At 51.1% G+C, this 17,184-nt stretch overlaps 1 protein-coding gene across 3 annotated transcripts in view; it reads left to right on the forward strand.

Annotated features, from left to right (window-relative positions):
- Positions 1–232: 232 nt before the first annotated feature.
- preb (prolactin regulatory element binding) overlaps positions 233–17,184 on the forward strand; it is a 32,791-nt gene continuing 15,839 nt past the window's right edge. For all 3 annotated transcript variants that reach the window (XR_015075737.1, XR_015075735.1, XM_085978641.1), the window contains exons 1-4: positions 233–412; positions 3,531–3,655; positions 9,285–9,458; positions 12,737–12,809. Coding sequence is in view for 1 of the 3 variants with exons in the window: in XM_085978641.1 (XP_085834767.1) it covers positions 239–412; positions 3,531–3,655; positions 9,285–9,458; positions 12,737–12,809 (546 nt within the window). In the remaining 2 variants the exon portion in view is untranslated. The remainder of the gene's footprint in view (positions 413–3,530; positions 3,656–9,284; positions 9,459–12,736; positions 12,810–17,184) is intronic.

A 17,184-nucleotide genomic window follows, 5' to 3' on the forward strand; every position in this document is an offset into this window, starting at 1 on the left:
GTCCCCCCCGCCACTCACCCTGCTCCCAGACCAGGGGCTGCCCAGTGTCGGACTGTCCCCCGCCCCTCACCCTACTCCCAGACCAGGGGCCGCCCGGTGTTGGACTGTCCAGCTCGCCCATCACCCTACTCCCAGACACGGGGCCGCCCGGGCTGGCACTGGTGACACCTTGGGGAGGAGAATTAATGGGGAAATGTTCAGATTTAAATGGAATTAATGGTGAAATGTTTAGATTTAAATGGAATTAATGGTGAAATGTTCAGATTTAAATGGATTTAATGGGGAAATGTTCAGATTTAAATGGAAACAGTGGATATTTTTCCACCCGCAGTTCCCAAGTATGAAGAAACGTTTTGACTTCCAAGCTCATGATGGAGAGGTTGAAGACGTGGACATCAGTCCTGGCAATAAGGTTAGATTTCCATTAAATTCCCAGTATTAGCCTGTGAAAGAATGTGTTGGGATGTTGATAGTATTCGTGTTAGCAGAATGTTATTCAGTTGGTGAACTCTTATTTACTGGCTCCGTGCTGCCCCTGTACTGAGGGCAGAGGGACACTGGCTCCGTGCTGCCTCTGTACCGAGGGCAGAGGGACACTGGCTCCGTGCTGCGCCTGTACCGAGGGCAGAGGGACACTGGCTCCACGCTGCCCCTGTGCAGAGGGACACTGGCTCCACGCTGCCTCTGTACCGAGGGCAGAGGGACACTGGCTCCACGCTGCCCCTGTGCAGAGGGACACTGGCTCCGTGCTGCCTCTGTACTGAGGGCAGAGGGACACTGGCTCCGTGCTGCCTCTGTACCGAGGGCAGGGGGGCACTGGCTCCACGCTGCCTCTGTACTGAGGGCAGAGGGACACTGGCTCCGTGCTGCCTCTGTACCGAGGGCAGAGGGACACTGGCTCCGTGCTGCCCCTGTACCAAGGGCAGAGGGACACTGGCTCCGTGCTGCCTCTGTACTGAGGGCAGAGGGACACTGGCTCCGTGCTGCCCCTGTACCGAGGGACACTGGCTCCACGCTGCCCCTGTACTGAGGGCAGAGGGACACTGGCTCCGTGCTGCCCCTGTACCGAGGGCAGGGGGACACTGGCTCCACACTGCCCCTGTGCAGAGGGACACTGGCTCCACGCTGCCCCTGTACTGAGGGCAGAGGGACACTGGCTCCGTGCTGCCCCTGTACCGAGGGCAGGGGGACACTGGCTCCACACTGCCCCTGTGCAGAGGGACACTGGCTCCGTGCTGCCTCTGTACTGAGGGCAGAGGGACACTGGCTCCACACTGCCCCTGTACCGAGGGCAGGGGGACACTGGCTCCACGCTGCCCCTGTGCAGAGGGACACTGGCTCCGTGCTGCCCCTGTACCGAGGGCAGAGGGACACTGGCTCCACGCTGCCCCTGTACCGAGGGCAGAGGGACACTGGCCCCATGCTGCCTCTGTACCGAGGGTAGGGGGACACTGGCTCCACGCTGCCCCTGTGCAGTGGGACACTGGCTCCACGCTGCCTCTGTACTGAGGGCAGAGGGACACTGGCCCCATGCTGCCTCTGTACCGAGGGTAGGGGGACACTGGCTCCACGCTGCCCCTGTGCAGTGGGACACTGGCTCCACGCTGCCTCTGTACTGAGGGCAGAGGGACACTGGCTCCGTGCTGCGCCTGTACCGAGGGCAGAGGGACACTGGCTCCACACTGCCCCTGTGCAGAGGGACACTGGCTCCGTGCTGCCTCTGTACCGAGGGCAGAGGGACACTGGCTCCGTGCTGCCCCTGTACCGAGGGCAGAGGGACACTGGCTCCACACTGCCCCTGTGCAGAGGGACACTGGCTCCGTGCTGCCTCTGTACCGAGGGCAGAGGGACACTGGCTCCGTGCTGCCTCTGTACTGAGGGCAGAGGGACACTGGCTCCACACTGCCCCTGTGCAGAGGGACACTGGCTCCGTGCTGCCTCTGTACCGAGGGCAGAGGGACACTGGCTCCGTGCTGCGCCTGTACCGAGGGCAGAGGGACACTGGCTCCGTGCTGCCCCTGTCCTGAGGGCAGAGGGACACTGGCTCCACACTGCCCCTGTGCAGAGGGACACTGGCTCCGTGCTGCCTCTGTACCGAGGGCAGAGGGACACTGGCTCCGTGCTGCCTCTGTACCGAGGGCAGAGGGACACTGGCTCCACGCTGCCCCTGTCCTGAGGGCAGAGGGACACTGGCTCCACACTGCCCCTGTGCAGAGGGACACTGGCTCCGTGCTGCCTCTGTACTGAGGGCAGAGGGACACTGGCTCCACGCTGCCCCTGTGCAGAGGGACACTGGCTCCGTGCTGCCTCTGTACTGAGGGCAGAGGGACACTGGCTCCACGCTGCCCCTGTGCAGAGGGACACTGGCTCCACGCTGCCCCTGTGCAGAGGGACACTGGCTCCACGCTGCCCCTGTGCAGAGGGACACTGGCTCCACGCTGCCCCTGTGCAGAGGGACACTGGCTCCACGCTGCCCCTGTGCAGAGGGACACTGGCTCCGTGCTGCCTCTGTACTGAGGGCAGAGGGACACTGGCTCCGTGCTGCCCCTGTACTGAGGGCAGAGGGACACTGGCTCCGTGCTGCCCCTGTGCAGAGGGCAGAGGGACACTGGCTCCGTGCTGCCCCATCTTAGAGCATCGTCACCAAGCGAGACGTTGTCACCCGATAGTGGCCTTGATCCACGACGTGGGAATATGAGAAAAGGTTGCGAGTGATGTCAAGGACAACACTAAAGGTTTGTACCAATATATTAAGAGCAAGAGGGTGGCGAAGAGTAATGTGGACCCCTTAAAGACATGGTGTGGAGATGCCGGTGTTGGACTGGGGTGGACAAATGTAAGAAATCACACAACACCAGGTTATAGTTCAACAGCTTTATTTGAAATCACAAGCTTTCGGAGTGCTGCTCCAGCGCTCCGAAAGCTTGTGATTTCAAATAAAGCTGTTGGACTATAACCTGGTGTTGTGTGATTTCTTACATTTGCCCTTAAAGACAGGCGGAGGTGATACTGTAATTGGAAATCAGGAAGTGGCAGACTTACTATAAATAACTATATTGTGTCGGTCAAAACCGCTGACTGTTCCAGGATCATCCTGCAATGCAAAGATAACCCCCGGCTCCTCTTCTCCACTACCAACAGTCTTCTGAAACCCCTCTCCCCTGACTCCTCCACCCTCCCCTCCAAAAACAAGTACGATTTGTCATGCTGCTTGTCCGACATCCAATCTAGGACGAGTTGTAATTTCCTCCAGTTAAACATTGAGAAGATCGAAGCAATTGTCTTCAGTCCCCGCCACAAAATCTGTTCCCTAGCCACCGATTCTATCCCTCTCCCTCGCAACTGTCTCGGGCTGAACCAAACCGTTCACAACCTTTGCGAACGATTTGACCTTGAGTTGAGCTTCCAACCCCATATCCTCTCCATCACCAAGACCGCCAACTTCCACCTTCCCTCGAGCTTTGCCTTCCGTGCTGCAGCTCCAATATTTGGAATATTAATGAACAGTGCTGTGTTCCTTTGAGTGACAGATAGTAACTGTGGGACGAGACTTCAAGTGCTGCGTGTGGAAGAATGACCAGTTGGTGACAGAATTACGCTGGAACGAGAACATGCCCCAGATTGCCGACAAGATGTACCGGTATCAGGCGTGCAGGTGAGTGTACTTGCACTCCATTCCTAACCCTGGTACCAGGCAATAAACTAAAACATTAAATACTTGAATAGGCAGGGCAGTTAAAGCATACAGGGCCCTTGGCTTTAGAAATAGAGGCACAGAGAACAAAAACAAGAAAGTGATGCTAAACCTTTATAAAACACTGGTTAAGCTCCAGCTGGAGCATTGTGTCCAATTCTGGGCACCACACGTAGGAAGGATGTCCAGCCCTGGAGAGGGTGCAGAGGAGGTCTACGAGGATGATACCAGGGATGAGGGACTTCAGTGATGTGGTGAGATTGGAGAAGTTGGGATTGTTCTCCTTAGAGCAGAGAAGGTTAAAGGGAGACCGAATAGAGGTGTTCACAATTATGAGGGGTTTTGAAGGAGCAAGTAGGGAGAAACTGTTTCCTCTGGCAAGCGGGTCAGTAACCAGAGGTCAGAGATTTTAAATAATTGGCAAAAGAAGATAATTTTTTTTACACAGAGGGTTGTTGAGATAGTTACATATGGCAAATAAAATTGAATTGAATTGAACACACTACTTGAAAGGGAATCAGATTCCATAGGAAATTTCAAAAGTCAATTGGACATGTACTTGAAGACGACTCATTTGCAGGGTTATGGTAATAAAATGGGGTGTGGGACTGAATTGGTAGCTCATTCAACGAAGCATGACGGGCCGAATGGTCCCCTTCTGTACTGCAAGATTCTATCATTCAAATGCAAGTTGTTGGCCAGGAGGTCTTTAACATCTCCTCCCATCCCATCCGAAATACAGCAAGTCTGACAATGCAGCACTCCCTCAGTGTCAGGACTTCCACAGAATTACGACCCTCTGAGAGAAGAAATTGCTCCTCATCTCAATTTTAAAAGGGCGACCCCTTATTCTGAAACTATGCCCCCGAGTTCTATATTTTCCCACGAGGGGAAACATCATCCCTGCATCTACCTTGTCGAGCCCCCTCAGTATCTTCTATGTTTCAATAAGATCCCCTCTCATTCTTCTAAACTCCAATGAGTATAGGCCCAACCTGCTCAACCTTTCTTCATAAGTCAACCCTGATGGGCCTTCAATAACCACAAAACTAGAAGTTATAGACTTAAGTTGGCTTTTAATCACTAAGATCAGAGCTAACATCTCAACATGCCGACTGGTTCACAGGAATGAGTCATACAGATCCTGGGATCTTTATGCAAGAGAAGTCAGGGGCGGAGCCAAGAGCCAAGACCTGGAACCTCCCAGGTTAGTCGGGAAAGAGGAAGTGAAACTATACACAGTGGGGGAGGGTAATATACATGAGTGCAAAACGAATACAGGATCAAGACAAACAGATTTCATTACATTCACCCCTTCTATAGATTTAGTCCATCGGGGTGATGTTTCTTAAAAGTTGGTATAAGTGAGTCTGTCAGGAGGTTTTGCAGTTCTCCGTGATCGGCGCAAAGCCGGTTGGGGTGCCTCTAGGGGAGTGGATTCTGGTTCCTCCGCTGTCCGGGCCTCCGCAGTGTCTTCCAGGTTATCTGCAGTGTCCTCCAGGTTAAAGTTGGGTATTGATACTTCTGGGCGTCCTGTCTCTTTGTAGTGTAGGTCTTCATCGGGTAGTCTCCCATCGTTCTCTCCGCTCCCCGAGGGAGCGAGGTCTTTTATGGAAACAGTGTCCTCTCGCCCGTCAGAGTATTAGATATAGGCGTACTGAGGGTTTGCATGGAGGAGCTGTACCTTTTCCACAAGGGGGTCCGTTTTATGGCCTCTCACGTGCTTCCGCAATAGTACTGTCCCCGGAGACGTCAGCCACGCGGGTAGAGATATGCCCGAGGTGGATTTCCGGGGGGAAACGAACATCTTTTCGTGAGGGGTAGCGTTAGTGGCAGTACATAACAGAGACCTTATGGAGTGGAGCACGTCTGGGAGGACTTCCTGCCAGCGGGAGGTCGGAAGGCCTTTTGACTTTAAGGCTAACGTGACAGCCTTCCAAACAGTAGCATTCTCCCTTTCCACTTGCCCATTACCCCGGGGGTTGTAGCTAGTGGTTCTGCTAGTGGCTATCCCCTTCGAGAGCAAGAACTGGCACAGCTCGTCACTCACAGTGGGGGAGGGTAATATACATGAGTGCAAAACGAATACAGGATCAAGACAAACAGATTTCATTACAACCCCTTCATCTCAATCAACCACGTGAACCTTCTCTGAACTGCCTCCAATGCAAGTATATCCTTCTTTAAATAAGGAGACCAAAACTGTACGCAGTACTCCAGGTGTGGTCTCACCAATAACCTGTACAGTTGTAGCAGGACTTCCCTGCTTTTATACTCCAACCCCCTTGCAATACTCCAACTCCCCCGATGTCCTAGGGGGAGTGTTTGCTAGTGCTCTGGGGGAGGGCTTAAACTAAAATGGCAGGGGGTTGGGAACCTGAGCAGAAGTTGGGATTGTTCTCTGCCTTCTCCCCATATCCCTTGCTCCCATGGGTACTGTTCCAGAGTCTATTGAGTTCTGGAAGATGATCAGCAATGCATCTACTATTTCTAGGGCCACTTCCTTAAGTACCCTGGGATGTAGATTATCAGGCCCTGGGGATTTATCGGCCTTCAGTCCCATCAATTTTCCTAACACCATTTCCCTACAAATACTGATTTCTTTCAGTTCCACCCTTTCATCAGACCCTATGTTCCGCGGTATTTCTGGGAGGTTATTTGTGTCCTCCTTTGTGAAGACAGAACCAAAATATGTATTTAGTTGGTCTGCCATTTCTTTGTTCCCCACTATAAATTCCCCCGATTCTGACTGCAAGGGACCTACGCTTGACTTCACCAATCTTTTTCTCTTCACATATCTATAAAAGCTTTTAGAGTCAGTTTTTATGTTCCCTGAAAGCTTACTCTCATATTCTATTTTCCCTTTCTTAATTAATCCCTTTGTCCTCCTTTGTTGAATCCTAAACTGCTCCCAATCCTCAGGATTATTGCTTTTTCTGGCCAATTTATATGTCGTCTCCTTGGATCTTATGCTATCCCTAACTTCCCTTGTTAGCCACGGTTGAGTCACCTTTTTTGTTTTATTTTTATGCCAAACTGGGATGAACAACCTCTGTAGTTCATCCATTCGGTCTTTGAATGTTTGCCATTGCCTATCCACCGTCAACCCTTTGAGTGCCATTCCCCAATCAATCCTACCCAACTCGCTCCTCAGACCATCGTAGTTTCCTTTATTTAAATTGAGGACCCTAGTTTCTGAGTCAACTACTTCATTCTCCATCTTAATGAAGAATTCGATCATATTATGATCGCTCCGACCCAAGGGGCCTCGTACAACAAGATTGCTAATTAATCCTTTCTCGTTACATAATACCCAGTCTAAGATGGCCTGATCTCTGGTTGGTTCCTCGACATATTGGTCCAGGAAACCATCCCGTAAACACTCCAGGAATTCCTCCTCCACAGTATTGTTACTAATTTGGTTGGCCCAATCTATATGTAGATTAAAGTCACCCATGATGACTGCTGTGCCCTTATTGCACGCTTCTTTAATTTCCCTTTTAATGCCATCCCCAACCTCCGCCTTACTGTTGGGAGGTCTATATACCACTCCCACTAATGTTTTTTTCCCCTTAGTATTTCTCAATTCTACCCATACAGATTCCACATCATCAAAGCTAATATCCTTCATTACAATTGTGTTAATCCCTTCTTTAACCAGTAATGCTACCCCACCTCCCTTTCCTTTTTGCCTATCTTTCCTGAATATCGAATACCCCTGGATGTTGAGTTCCCAGTCTTGGCCATCCTTGAGCCACGTTTCCGTAATCCCAACCAAATCATATTTGTTTACCTCTATTTGCGCAGCCAATTCATCCACCTTATTACAATTGGTTAACAGACTGAAAACAAAGAGTAGGGATAAACTGGTCTTTTTCAGGATGGCAGGCTGTGACTAGTGGGGTACCGCAAGGATCGGTGCTTGGGCTCCAGCTATTCACAATCTATATCAATGATTTGGATGAGAGGACTAAATGTAACACTTCCAAATTTGCTAATGATACAAAGCGAGGTGGCAGTGTCAGTTGTGAAGAGGATGTGAAGAGGCTTCAAGGGGATCTCGACAGGCTCAGTGAGTGGGCGAGAACATGGCAGATGGATTATAATGTGGATAAATGTGAAGTTATCCACTTTGGTAGAAAAAACAGAAAGGCAGAGTATTTCCTAAATGGTGAAAGATTGGGGAATGCAGATGCTCAAAGGGACCTGGGTGTCCTTGTACATGAGTCACTGAAAGTGAATGCGCAGGTGCAGCAAGCCATTAGGAAGGCAAATGGTATGCTGGCCTTTTTCAGAGATTGAGTAAACTAGGCCTGTATTCTCTTGAATTCAGAAGAATGAGAGGGGATCTCATTGAAGCATACAAAATTATTACAGGGCTTGATAGGATGCTGGGAGAATGTTTCCCTTGGCTGGGGAGTCTAGAACCAGGGGCCACAGCCTCAGGATAAAGGGTAGGCCATTCAGGACTGAGATGAGAAGAAATTTCAGTACCCTGTCCCTGCTTTCTCCCCATATCCCTTTAGCCTTAAGAAATATATCTAACTCCTTCTTGAAATTCAAAACAGAAGTCGATAGATTTCTGACTAGTAAGGGCATCAAGGGATATGGCGATAGGGCCGGTGAATGGAGTTGAGGCAGAAGATCAGCCATGATCTCATTGAATGGCGGAGCAGGCTCGAAGGGCCGAATGGCCGACTCCTGCTCCTAGTTCTTATGTTATGTCCTTAAGCAAGTGTAGGGGCAGGGAAAGGGGGGGGAGGGGAGGAAAGAACAAAAGGGAAGGTCTGATAGGATGGAAGGCAAAAGGAGATGGTAATGGGACAAGTTAAGAAACAAAAGATGGCTCTAGATGAAGTGTGAATGGCACTGACAGAATGAAAGACAGCTGCCATGTGAGAGAGGAAAAAAAATAAATGGAAGAAAAGATGGGGCAGAGGTGATGGCCTGAAATTGTTGATGTTGCGTCCAGAAGGCTGTAAAGTGCCTAATCGAAAGATGAGGTGCTGTTCCTGGTGCTTGCGTTGAACTTCATTGGAACAGTGGAAGAGGCCGAGCACGGTGAGGTCTGAGTGGAAGTGGAGCGGAGAATTAAACTGACAGGCGACCGGAAATGCCGCCGCGCCCTGATTGGCCCTGCCTCGCCGCCGCGCCCTGATTGGCCCTGCCACACCCTGATTGGCCCTGCCTCGCCCTGCCGCGCCGCCGCGCCCTGACTGGCCCTGCCGCGCCGCCGCGCCCTGACTGGCCCTGCCGCGCCGCCGCGCCCTGACTGGCCCTGCCGCGCCGCCGCGCCCTGACTGGCCCCGCCGCGCCCTGACTGGCCCTGCCGCGCCGCCGCGCCCTGACTGGCCCTGCCGCGCCGCCGCGCCCTGACTGGCCCTGCCGCGCCGCCGCGCCCTGACTGGCCCTGCCGCGCCGCCGCGCCCTGACTGGCCCTGCCGCGCCGCCGCGCCCTGACTGGCCCTGCCGCGCCGCCGCGCCCTGACTGGCCCTGCCGCGCCGCCGCGCCCTGACTGGCCCTGCCGCGCCGCCGCGCCCTGACTGGCCCTGCCTCTGCCGCCGCTCATTCATTCCCTATTGTTTGCAGGTTTGGGAAGGTTGCGGATAATAAGGAAGCTCTCCGCCTCTACACCGTGCAGATCCCGCACAAACGAGAACGGAAACCTCTCCTTTGTTACATCAGCAAATGGGATGGAAAGAATTTCCTGCCTCTACTCACCCGGGATTGTGGGAATGAGGTGATCTCCGCAATGTCAGTCAGGTACAGCTGTGCCATGAGTAATCACGATATTAGGATGAGAAACGGGACCGTTGGTTGTGTTAAGTTCAGAGTTGGGTGTTCATCTTTGTCCACGGGTCTGCAGGCCTCCGGGTGAAGGCTGGTGCCCGACTGAAAGCAGCTTCAATAAATAACCAGGTGTTTCCATCTCCACAAACTGTAACTGAAGACTTCTGTTCTGATTCCACCACCCATTACCTCTAGGCTCAACTAATCCTGCAGCAGCGAGGCTGCACTGGAAGCGGTGAGATCCATCGCTTAGGACAGGTTCAGTTATGGGATGTTAGCAACCTTTCCTTCTCAATGACCGTCTGCACCACAGCTCAGCAAGACTGATCTCACTGTCCACCCAGCCAAGGACATCGCCATCACCAGTCACCCTGACCCCTGGTATCACATTAGGTCCCTCTCCCAGTCCAATACTGGTACTGACAGTGCCTGTGGAACTGTACCCCAGTGAGAGTCAGTGCCCGTGGAACTGTACCCCAGTCAGTGAGTGCCCGTGGAACCGTACCCCAGTGAGTGTCAGTGTCTGTGGAACTGTACCCCAGTGAGAGTCAGTGTCTGTGGAACCCGTACCCCAGTGAGAGTCAGTGCCTGTGGAACTGTACCCTTGTGGGAGTCAGTGTCTGTGGAACCCGGAACCCAGTGAGAGTCAGTGTACGTGGAACTGTACCCCAGTGAGAGTCAGTGCCTGTGGAACTGTACCCCAGTGAGAGTCAGTGTCTGTGGAACCCATACCCCAGTGAGAGTTGGTGTCAGTGGAACTGCACCCCAGTGAGAGTCACTGCCTGTGGAACTGTACCCCAGTGAGAGTCAGTGCCTGTGGAATTGTACCCCAGTGAGAGCCAGTGTCTCTGGAACTGTGCCCCAGTGAGTGTCAGTGTCTGTGGAACTGTACCCCAGTGAGAGTCAGTGTCTGTGGAACCCGTACCCCAGTGAGAGTCAGTGCCTGTGGAACTGTACCCTTGTGGGAGTCAGTGTCTGTGGAACCTGGAACCCAGTGAGAGTCAGTGTACGTGGAACTGTACCCCAGTGAGAGTCAGTGCCTGTGGAACTGTACCCCAGTGAGAGTCAGTGTCTGTGGAACCTGTACCCCAGTGAGAGTCAGTGTCTGTGGAACTGTACCCCAGTGAGAGTCAGTGCCTGTGGAACCCAACCCCAGTGAGAGTCAGTGCCTGTGGAACCCGTACCCCAGTGAGAGTTGGTGTCAGTGGAACTGCACCCCAATGAGAGTCACTGCCTGTGGAATTGTACCCCAGTGAGAGCCAGTGTCTCTGGAACTGTGCCCCAGTGAGAGTCAGTGTCTGTGGAACTCGTACCCCAGTGAGAGTCAGTGCTTGTGGAACCCGTACCCGAGTGAGAGTCTGTGCCTCTGGAACTGTACCCAGTAAGAGTCAGTGCCGGTGGAACTGTGCCCCAGTGAGAGTCAGCGCCTCTGTCAGTAGACCCAAGTGAGAGTCAGTGTCTGTGGTACCCATACCCCAGTGAGGAGTCAGTGTCTGCGGAACTCGTACCCCAGTGAGAGGCAGTGTCAGTGGAACTACACCCCTGCGAGAGTCAGTGCCTGTAGAACCCGTACCCCAGTGAGAGTCAGTGCTTGTGAAACCCGTACCCCAGTGAGAGTCCGTGCCTCTGGAACTGTACCCCAGTGAGAGTCCGTGTCTGCGAAACTGTACCCCAGTGAGAGTCAGTGCCTGTGGAACTGTACCCCAGTGAGAGTCAGTATCTGCGGAACCCGTACCCCAGTGAGAGTCAGTGCCTGTGGAACCTGTACCCCAGTGAGAGTCAGTGCCTGTGGAACCGGTACCCGAGTGAGAGTCAGTGCCTGTGGAACTGTACCCCAGTGAGAGTCAGTGCCTGTGGAACTGTACCCCAGTGAGAGTCAGTGCCTGTGGAACCGGTACCCTCGTGAGAGTCAGTGTCTGTGGAACTGTACCCTCGTGAGAGTTGGTGTCAGTGGAACTGCACCCCAGTGAGAGTCACTGCCAGTGGAACTGTGCCCCAGTGAGAGTCAGTGTCTCTGGAACTGTGTCTCTGGAACTGTGCCCCAGTGAGAGTCAGTGCCTCTGGAACTGTACCCCAGTGAGAGTCAGTGCCTGAGGAACCCAACCCCAGTGAGAGTCAGTGCTTGTGGAACCCGTACCCGAGTGAGAGTCTGTGCCTCTGAAACTGTACCCAGTAAGAGTCAGTGTCTGTGGAACTGTACCCAGTAAGAGACTGTGCCCCAGTGACAGTCAGCGCCTCTGTAACTGGACCCCAGTGAGAGTCAGTGTCTGCGGAACCCGTACCCAGTGAGAGTCAGTGTCTGTGGAATTGTACCCCAGTGAGAGTCAGTGTACGTGGAACTGTACCCCAGTGAGAGTCATTGTCTGTGGAACCCATACCCCAGTGAGAGTCAGTGCCTGTGGAACCCGTACCCCAGTGAGAGTCAGTGCCTGTGGAACCCGTACCCCAGTGAGAGTCAGTGCCTGTGGAACCCGTACCCCAGTGAGAGTCGGTGCCTGTGGAACCCGTACCCCAGTGAGAGTCAGTGCCTGTGGAACCCGTACCCCAGTGAGAGTCAGTGCCTGTGGAACCCGTACCCCAGTGAGAGTCAGTGCCTGTGGAACCCGTACCCCAGTGAGAGTCGGTGCCTGTGGAACCCATACCCCAGTGAGAGTCAGTGCCTGTGGAACCCGTACCCCAGTGAGAGTCAGTGCCTGTGGAACCCGTACCCCAGTGAGAGTCAGTGCCTGTGCAACCCGTACCCCAGTGAGAGTCAGCGCCTCTGTAACTAGACCCCAGTGAGAGTCAGTACCTGAGGAACACAACCCCATTGAGAGTCGGTGCCTGTGGAACCCGTACCCGAGTGAGAGTCTGTGCCTCTGGAACTGTACCCAGTAAGAGTCAGTGTCTGTGGAACTGTACCCAGTAAGTGTCAGTGTCTGCAGTACCCGTACCACAGTGAGTGTTAGTGTCAGTGGAACTGCACCCCAGTGAGAGTCACTGCCAGTGGAACTGTACCCCAGTGAGGCAGTGTCTCTGGAACTGTACCCCAGTGAGAGTCGGTGCCTGTGGAACTGTACCCCAGTGAGAGTCAGTGTTCTGAAAAATGGGGTGTGGTGGGCAATTGGAAGGGGCAGTTTTCTTTTCAGCTCATCGTTCCATGTGATGGTTCTTGTTATTTCTCCAACCACATATTTTAAATGTCCTCCACACTCTCCTGCTGATTGGAAGATGCTCTCTACTTACAGATGCTGTACTTTCCTCTTTTGCAGTGGTTTGGGGACATTTATTGGGCTTGGAACCGTGACTGGGTCTGTTGCTATCTACATTGCATTTTCACTCCAGGTAATATCTCAACTTTCTCTGACTCTGCCTTTCTGCTTTAGATTGCCCAGTATTGGTCAGTCTCTCTGTGACTTCGTGTCCCGTGGGGGTCAGTGGCTGTGTGTCCCGTGGGGGTCAGTGGCTGTGTGTCCCGTGGGGGTCAGTGGCTGTGTGTCCCGTGGGGGTCAGTGGCTGTGTGTCCCGTGGGGGTCAGTGGCTGTGTGTCCCGTGGGGGTCAGTGGCTGTGTGTCCCGTGGGGGTCAGTGGCTGTGTGTCCCGTGGGGGTCAGTGGCTGTGTGTCCCGTGGGGGTCAGTGGCTGTGTGTCCCGTGGGGGTCAGTGGCTGTGTGTCCCGTGGGGGTCAGTGTCGATGTAGAAATACAGTTTATAGGAGATTCAATAGACAGGGATTGACGGGCTTTTCTGCAACCACCGATGTGAGTCCCACATGGTGTGTTGCCTCCTTGGTGTCAGGGTGAAGGACATCACCGAGAGGGTGCAGAACATTTTGAGAGGGGAAGGGGATCAGCCAGAAAATGTGGTCCATGTTGGAAGCAATGACATAGGAAGGAAAAGGGTTGAGATCCTACAGGCAGAAATTCAGGAGCTAGGGAGGAAGGTACAGAGCAGGAGCTCAAAGGTAGTACTCTGGTTACTCCCAGTGCCACATGCTAGTGAGTATAGGAGCAGTAAGATAAGACAGGTTAACGCATGGCTGGAGCAATGGAGCAGGAGGGAGGGCTTCAGATTCCTGGGGCATTGGGACCAGTTCTAGGGCAGGAAGGTCCTGTACAAGATGAACGGGTTGCAGCTCACAAAGCTGTGACCAATGTCCTCACAGGAAGGTTAACTACTGCTGTGGGGGAGGGTTTAAACTAATTTGGCAGACGGGTGGGCTCCAGGATAAAACATTAGAGGAGAACCAAGATACAGAGAGGACTGCGAGAGGGAAATAGTACTAGAGTAAAGAGTAGTTCAGAAATGGGAGGGATCAGACGGGACAAATGCGAAGTAGTCAAGATGGGTTTGGAGTGCATGTACGTAAATGCCCGGAGCATAGTAAATAAGGTTGGTGAGCTGCAGGCACAAGTCGGCCACATGAGACTATGATATAGTGGCAATAACAGAGACCTGGCTCAAAGAAGGGGAAATTTGGAACTTAATATTCCCGACTACAAGGTATACAGGAAAGATAGGGAAGGAAAAATAGGAGAGTGGCAATATTGATCAAAGAAACAATTATAGCGCTGGAGAGGAACGATGTAGTTGAGGGGGAAAAAGGCAGAATCTATTTGGTTAGAATTAAGGAGCAATAGAGGAACTATTACGCTACTGGATTGTAAACTATAGGCCACCAAGTAGTGGGAAGGAGATAGAGGAGCAAATTTGTAGGCAAATTACAGAAAAATGCAAGAACTACAGAGTAGTGATAATGGGGACTTCAGTTATCCTAATATAGACTGGGATAGTAACAGTGTAAAGGGCAGAGAGGGGAGGAATTCCTGAAATGTGTACAAGAGAATTTTCTTGATCTGTGTGTTTCCAGCCCAACGAGGAAGGAAACAGTGCTGGATCTAGTTCTGGGGAATGAAGTGGGGCACATAGAGCATGTTTCAGTGGGGGAGCATTTGGGGAACAGTGATCATACTATCATCAGGTTTAGGATAGTTATGGAAAAGGACAAGGAACAATCAAGCATAAAAATACTCAACTGGAGGAGGGCTAACTTCAGTGAGTTAAAAAGGGATCTGGCCCAGGTAGATTGGAATCAAAATTTGGTAGACGAAACAGTAATTGAACAATGGGAGGCCTTTAAAGAGGAGATGGTTCGAGTACAGACGAGACACATTCCTATGACCGGGAAAGGAAGGGCATCCAAAGCTAGCGCTCCCTGGATGACTAAAGATATAGAGAGTAAAATGAAACAGAAAAAGGAGGCTTATAACAATTGTAAGGTTCCTAATACAGTTACACCCATGTTTAAAAAAGGGGAGAGGGATAAACCCAGCAACTGCAGGTCAGTCAGCCTAAAGTCAGTGGGAGGGAAACTTTGAGACATTAATCCGGGACAAAATTAATTGACACTTGGAAGAACATAGGTTATTAAATGACCGCCAACATGGATTAGGTAAAGGCAAATCGTGTCTGACTAACTTAAGTGGATTGTTTGATGAAGTAACGGAGAGGGTGGCTGAGGGTAGTACGGTTTACATAGGATATACAGCGCAGAAATAGGCCATTCGGTGGTTGGTGTGTATATGGACTTTCCAAAGGCGTTTGATAAAATGCCACAGGATAGGCTTGTTGGCAAAATCAAAGCATGCGGGATTAAAGGGACAGTGGCTGCGTGGATACAAAATGGGTTAAGCGACAGACAGCAGAGATAGCGGTGAACGGAGGGAAGTATACAGTGGTGTCCCCTACGGGTTGGTATTGGGACCACTGCTCTTTTTGATAAGAACCTGGACTTTGGTATACAGGGCATAAGTTTGTATGTAAAAAGAAAAAGATTAGTGAAGACAAATGTAGGTCCCTTACAGTCAGAAACGGGAGAATTTATAACGGGGAACACGAAAATGGCCCAGAAAATTAAACAAATACTTGGTTCTGTCTTCACGGAACAGGGCACAAATAACTTCCCAGAAATGCTCGGGAACCAAGGGTCTAGTGAGAAGGAAGAATTAAAGGAAATTAGTATTAGTAAAAAAATAGTGCTGGAGAAATTAATGGGACTGAAAGTTGATAAATCCCCAGGGCCTGATAATCCGCATCCCCGAGTACTAAAAGAGGTAGCCATGGAAATAGTGGATGCATTGGTTGTCATCTTCCAAAATTCTATAGATTATGGAACAGTTCCTGCAGATTGGAGGGTGGCAAATGTAACCCCACTATTTAAAAAAGGAGGGAGAAAACGGAACTACAGACCAGTTAGCCTAACATCAGTAGTAGGGAAAATGCTAGAGTTTATTATAGAGGATGTGATAACAGGACACTTCGAAAATATCAATGGGATTAGACAAAGTCAACATGGATTTATGAAAGGGAAATCGTGTTTGACAAATCTGCTGGAGTTTTTTGAGGATGTAACTGGTAGAATAGATAAGGGAGAACCAGTGGATGTGGTGTATTTGGATTTTCAGAAGGCCTTTGATAAAGTCCCACATAAGAAGTTAGTGTGCAAAATTATATATAATGGCATGGATCGAAAATTGGTAAACAGAGTAGGAATAAATGGATCTTTTTAGGGGTGGCAGGCGGTGACTAGTGGGGTACCGCAGGGATCAGTACTTGGGCCCCAACTATTCACAATATATATCAATAATTTGGATGAGGGAACCAAATGCAATATTTCCACGTTTGCTGATGACACGAAACTAGGTGGGATTCTGAGTTGTGACGAGGATGGAAAGAGGCTTCAAAGCGATTTAGACAAGTTGAGTGAGTGGGCAAATACATGACAGATGCTGTATAACGTAGATAAATGTGAAGTTATCCACTTCGGTAGGAAAAACAGAAAGGTAGAGTATTATTTAAATGGTGATAGATTGGGAAATGCTGGTGTACAAAGGGACCTGGGTGTCCTTGTACACCAGTCACTGAAAACATGCAGGTGCAGCAAGCAGTTAGGAAGGCAAATGGTATGTTGGCCTTCATTGCAAGAGGATTTGAGTACAGGAGCAAGGATGTCTTACTACAGTTATACAGGGCCTTGGTGAGACCACACCTGGAGTACTGTGTGCAGTTTTGGTCTCCTTACCTAAGAAAGGATATACTTGCCATAGAGGGAGTTCAGCGAAGGTTCACCAGACTGATTCCTGGGATGGCAGGACTGTCGTATGAGGAGAGATTGGGTCGACTAGGCCTGTATTCACTAGAGTTTAGAAGAATGAGAGGGGATCTCATTGAAACGTATAAAATTCTGACAGGGCTACACAGACTGGATGCAGGAAGGATGTTTCCCCTGGCTGGGGGTCTAGAACGAGTGGTCACAGTCTCAGGATACGGGGTAGGACATTTAGGACTGAGATGAGGAGAAATTTCTTCACTCGAGTGTGGTGAGCCTGTGGAATTCTCTACCATAGAAGGCTGTGGAGGCCAAGTCACTGAATATATTTAAGAAGCAGATAGATAGATTTCTAGACACAAAAGGTATCAAGGGGTATGGGGAGAGAGCGGGAATATGGTATTGAGATAGAGGATCAGCCATGATCATATTGAATGGCGGAGCAGGCTCAAATGGCCAACTCCTGCTCCTATTTTTCTATGTTTGCAGATGACATAAAACTTGAAAATGTAGTAAACAATATGGAGGATAGTAACAGACTTCAGGAGGACACAGGCAGACTGGTGAAATGGGTAGACACATGGCAGATGAAATTTCACACAGAGAAATATGA

The sequence above is a fragment of the Somniosus microcephalus genome, chromosome 3 (assembly GCF_052327205.1).
Source record: "Somniosus microcephalus isolate GS21.2 chromosome 3, FLI_Smic_1.0, whole genome shotgun sequence".
Lineage (NCBI taxonomy): Eukaryota > Metazoa > Chordata > Chondrichthyes > Squaliformes > Somniosidae > Somniosus > Somniosus microcephalus.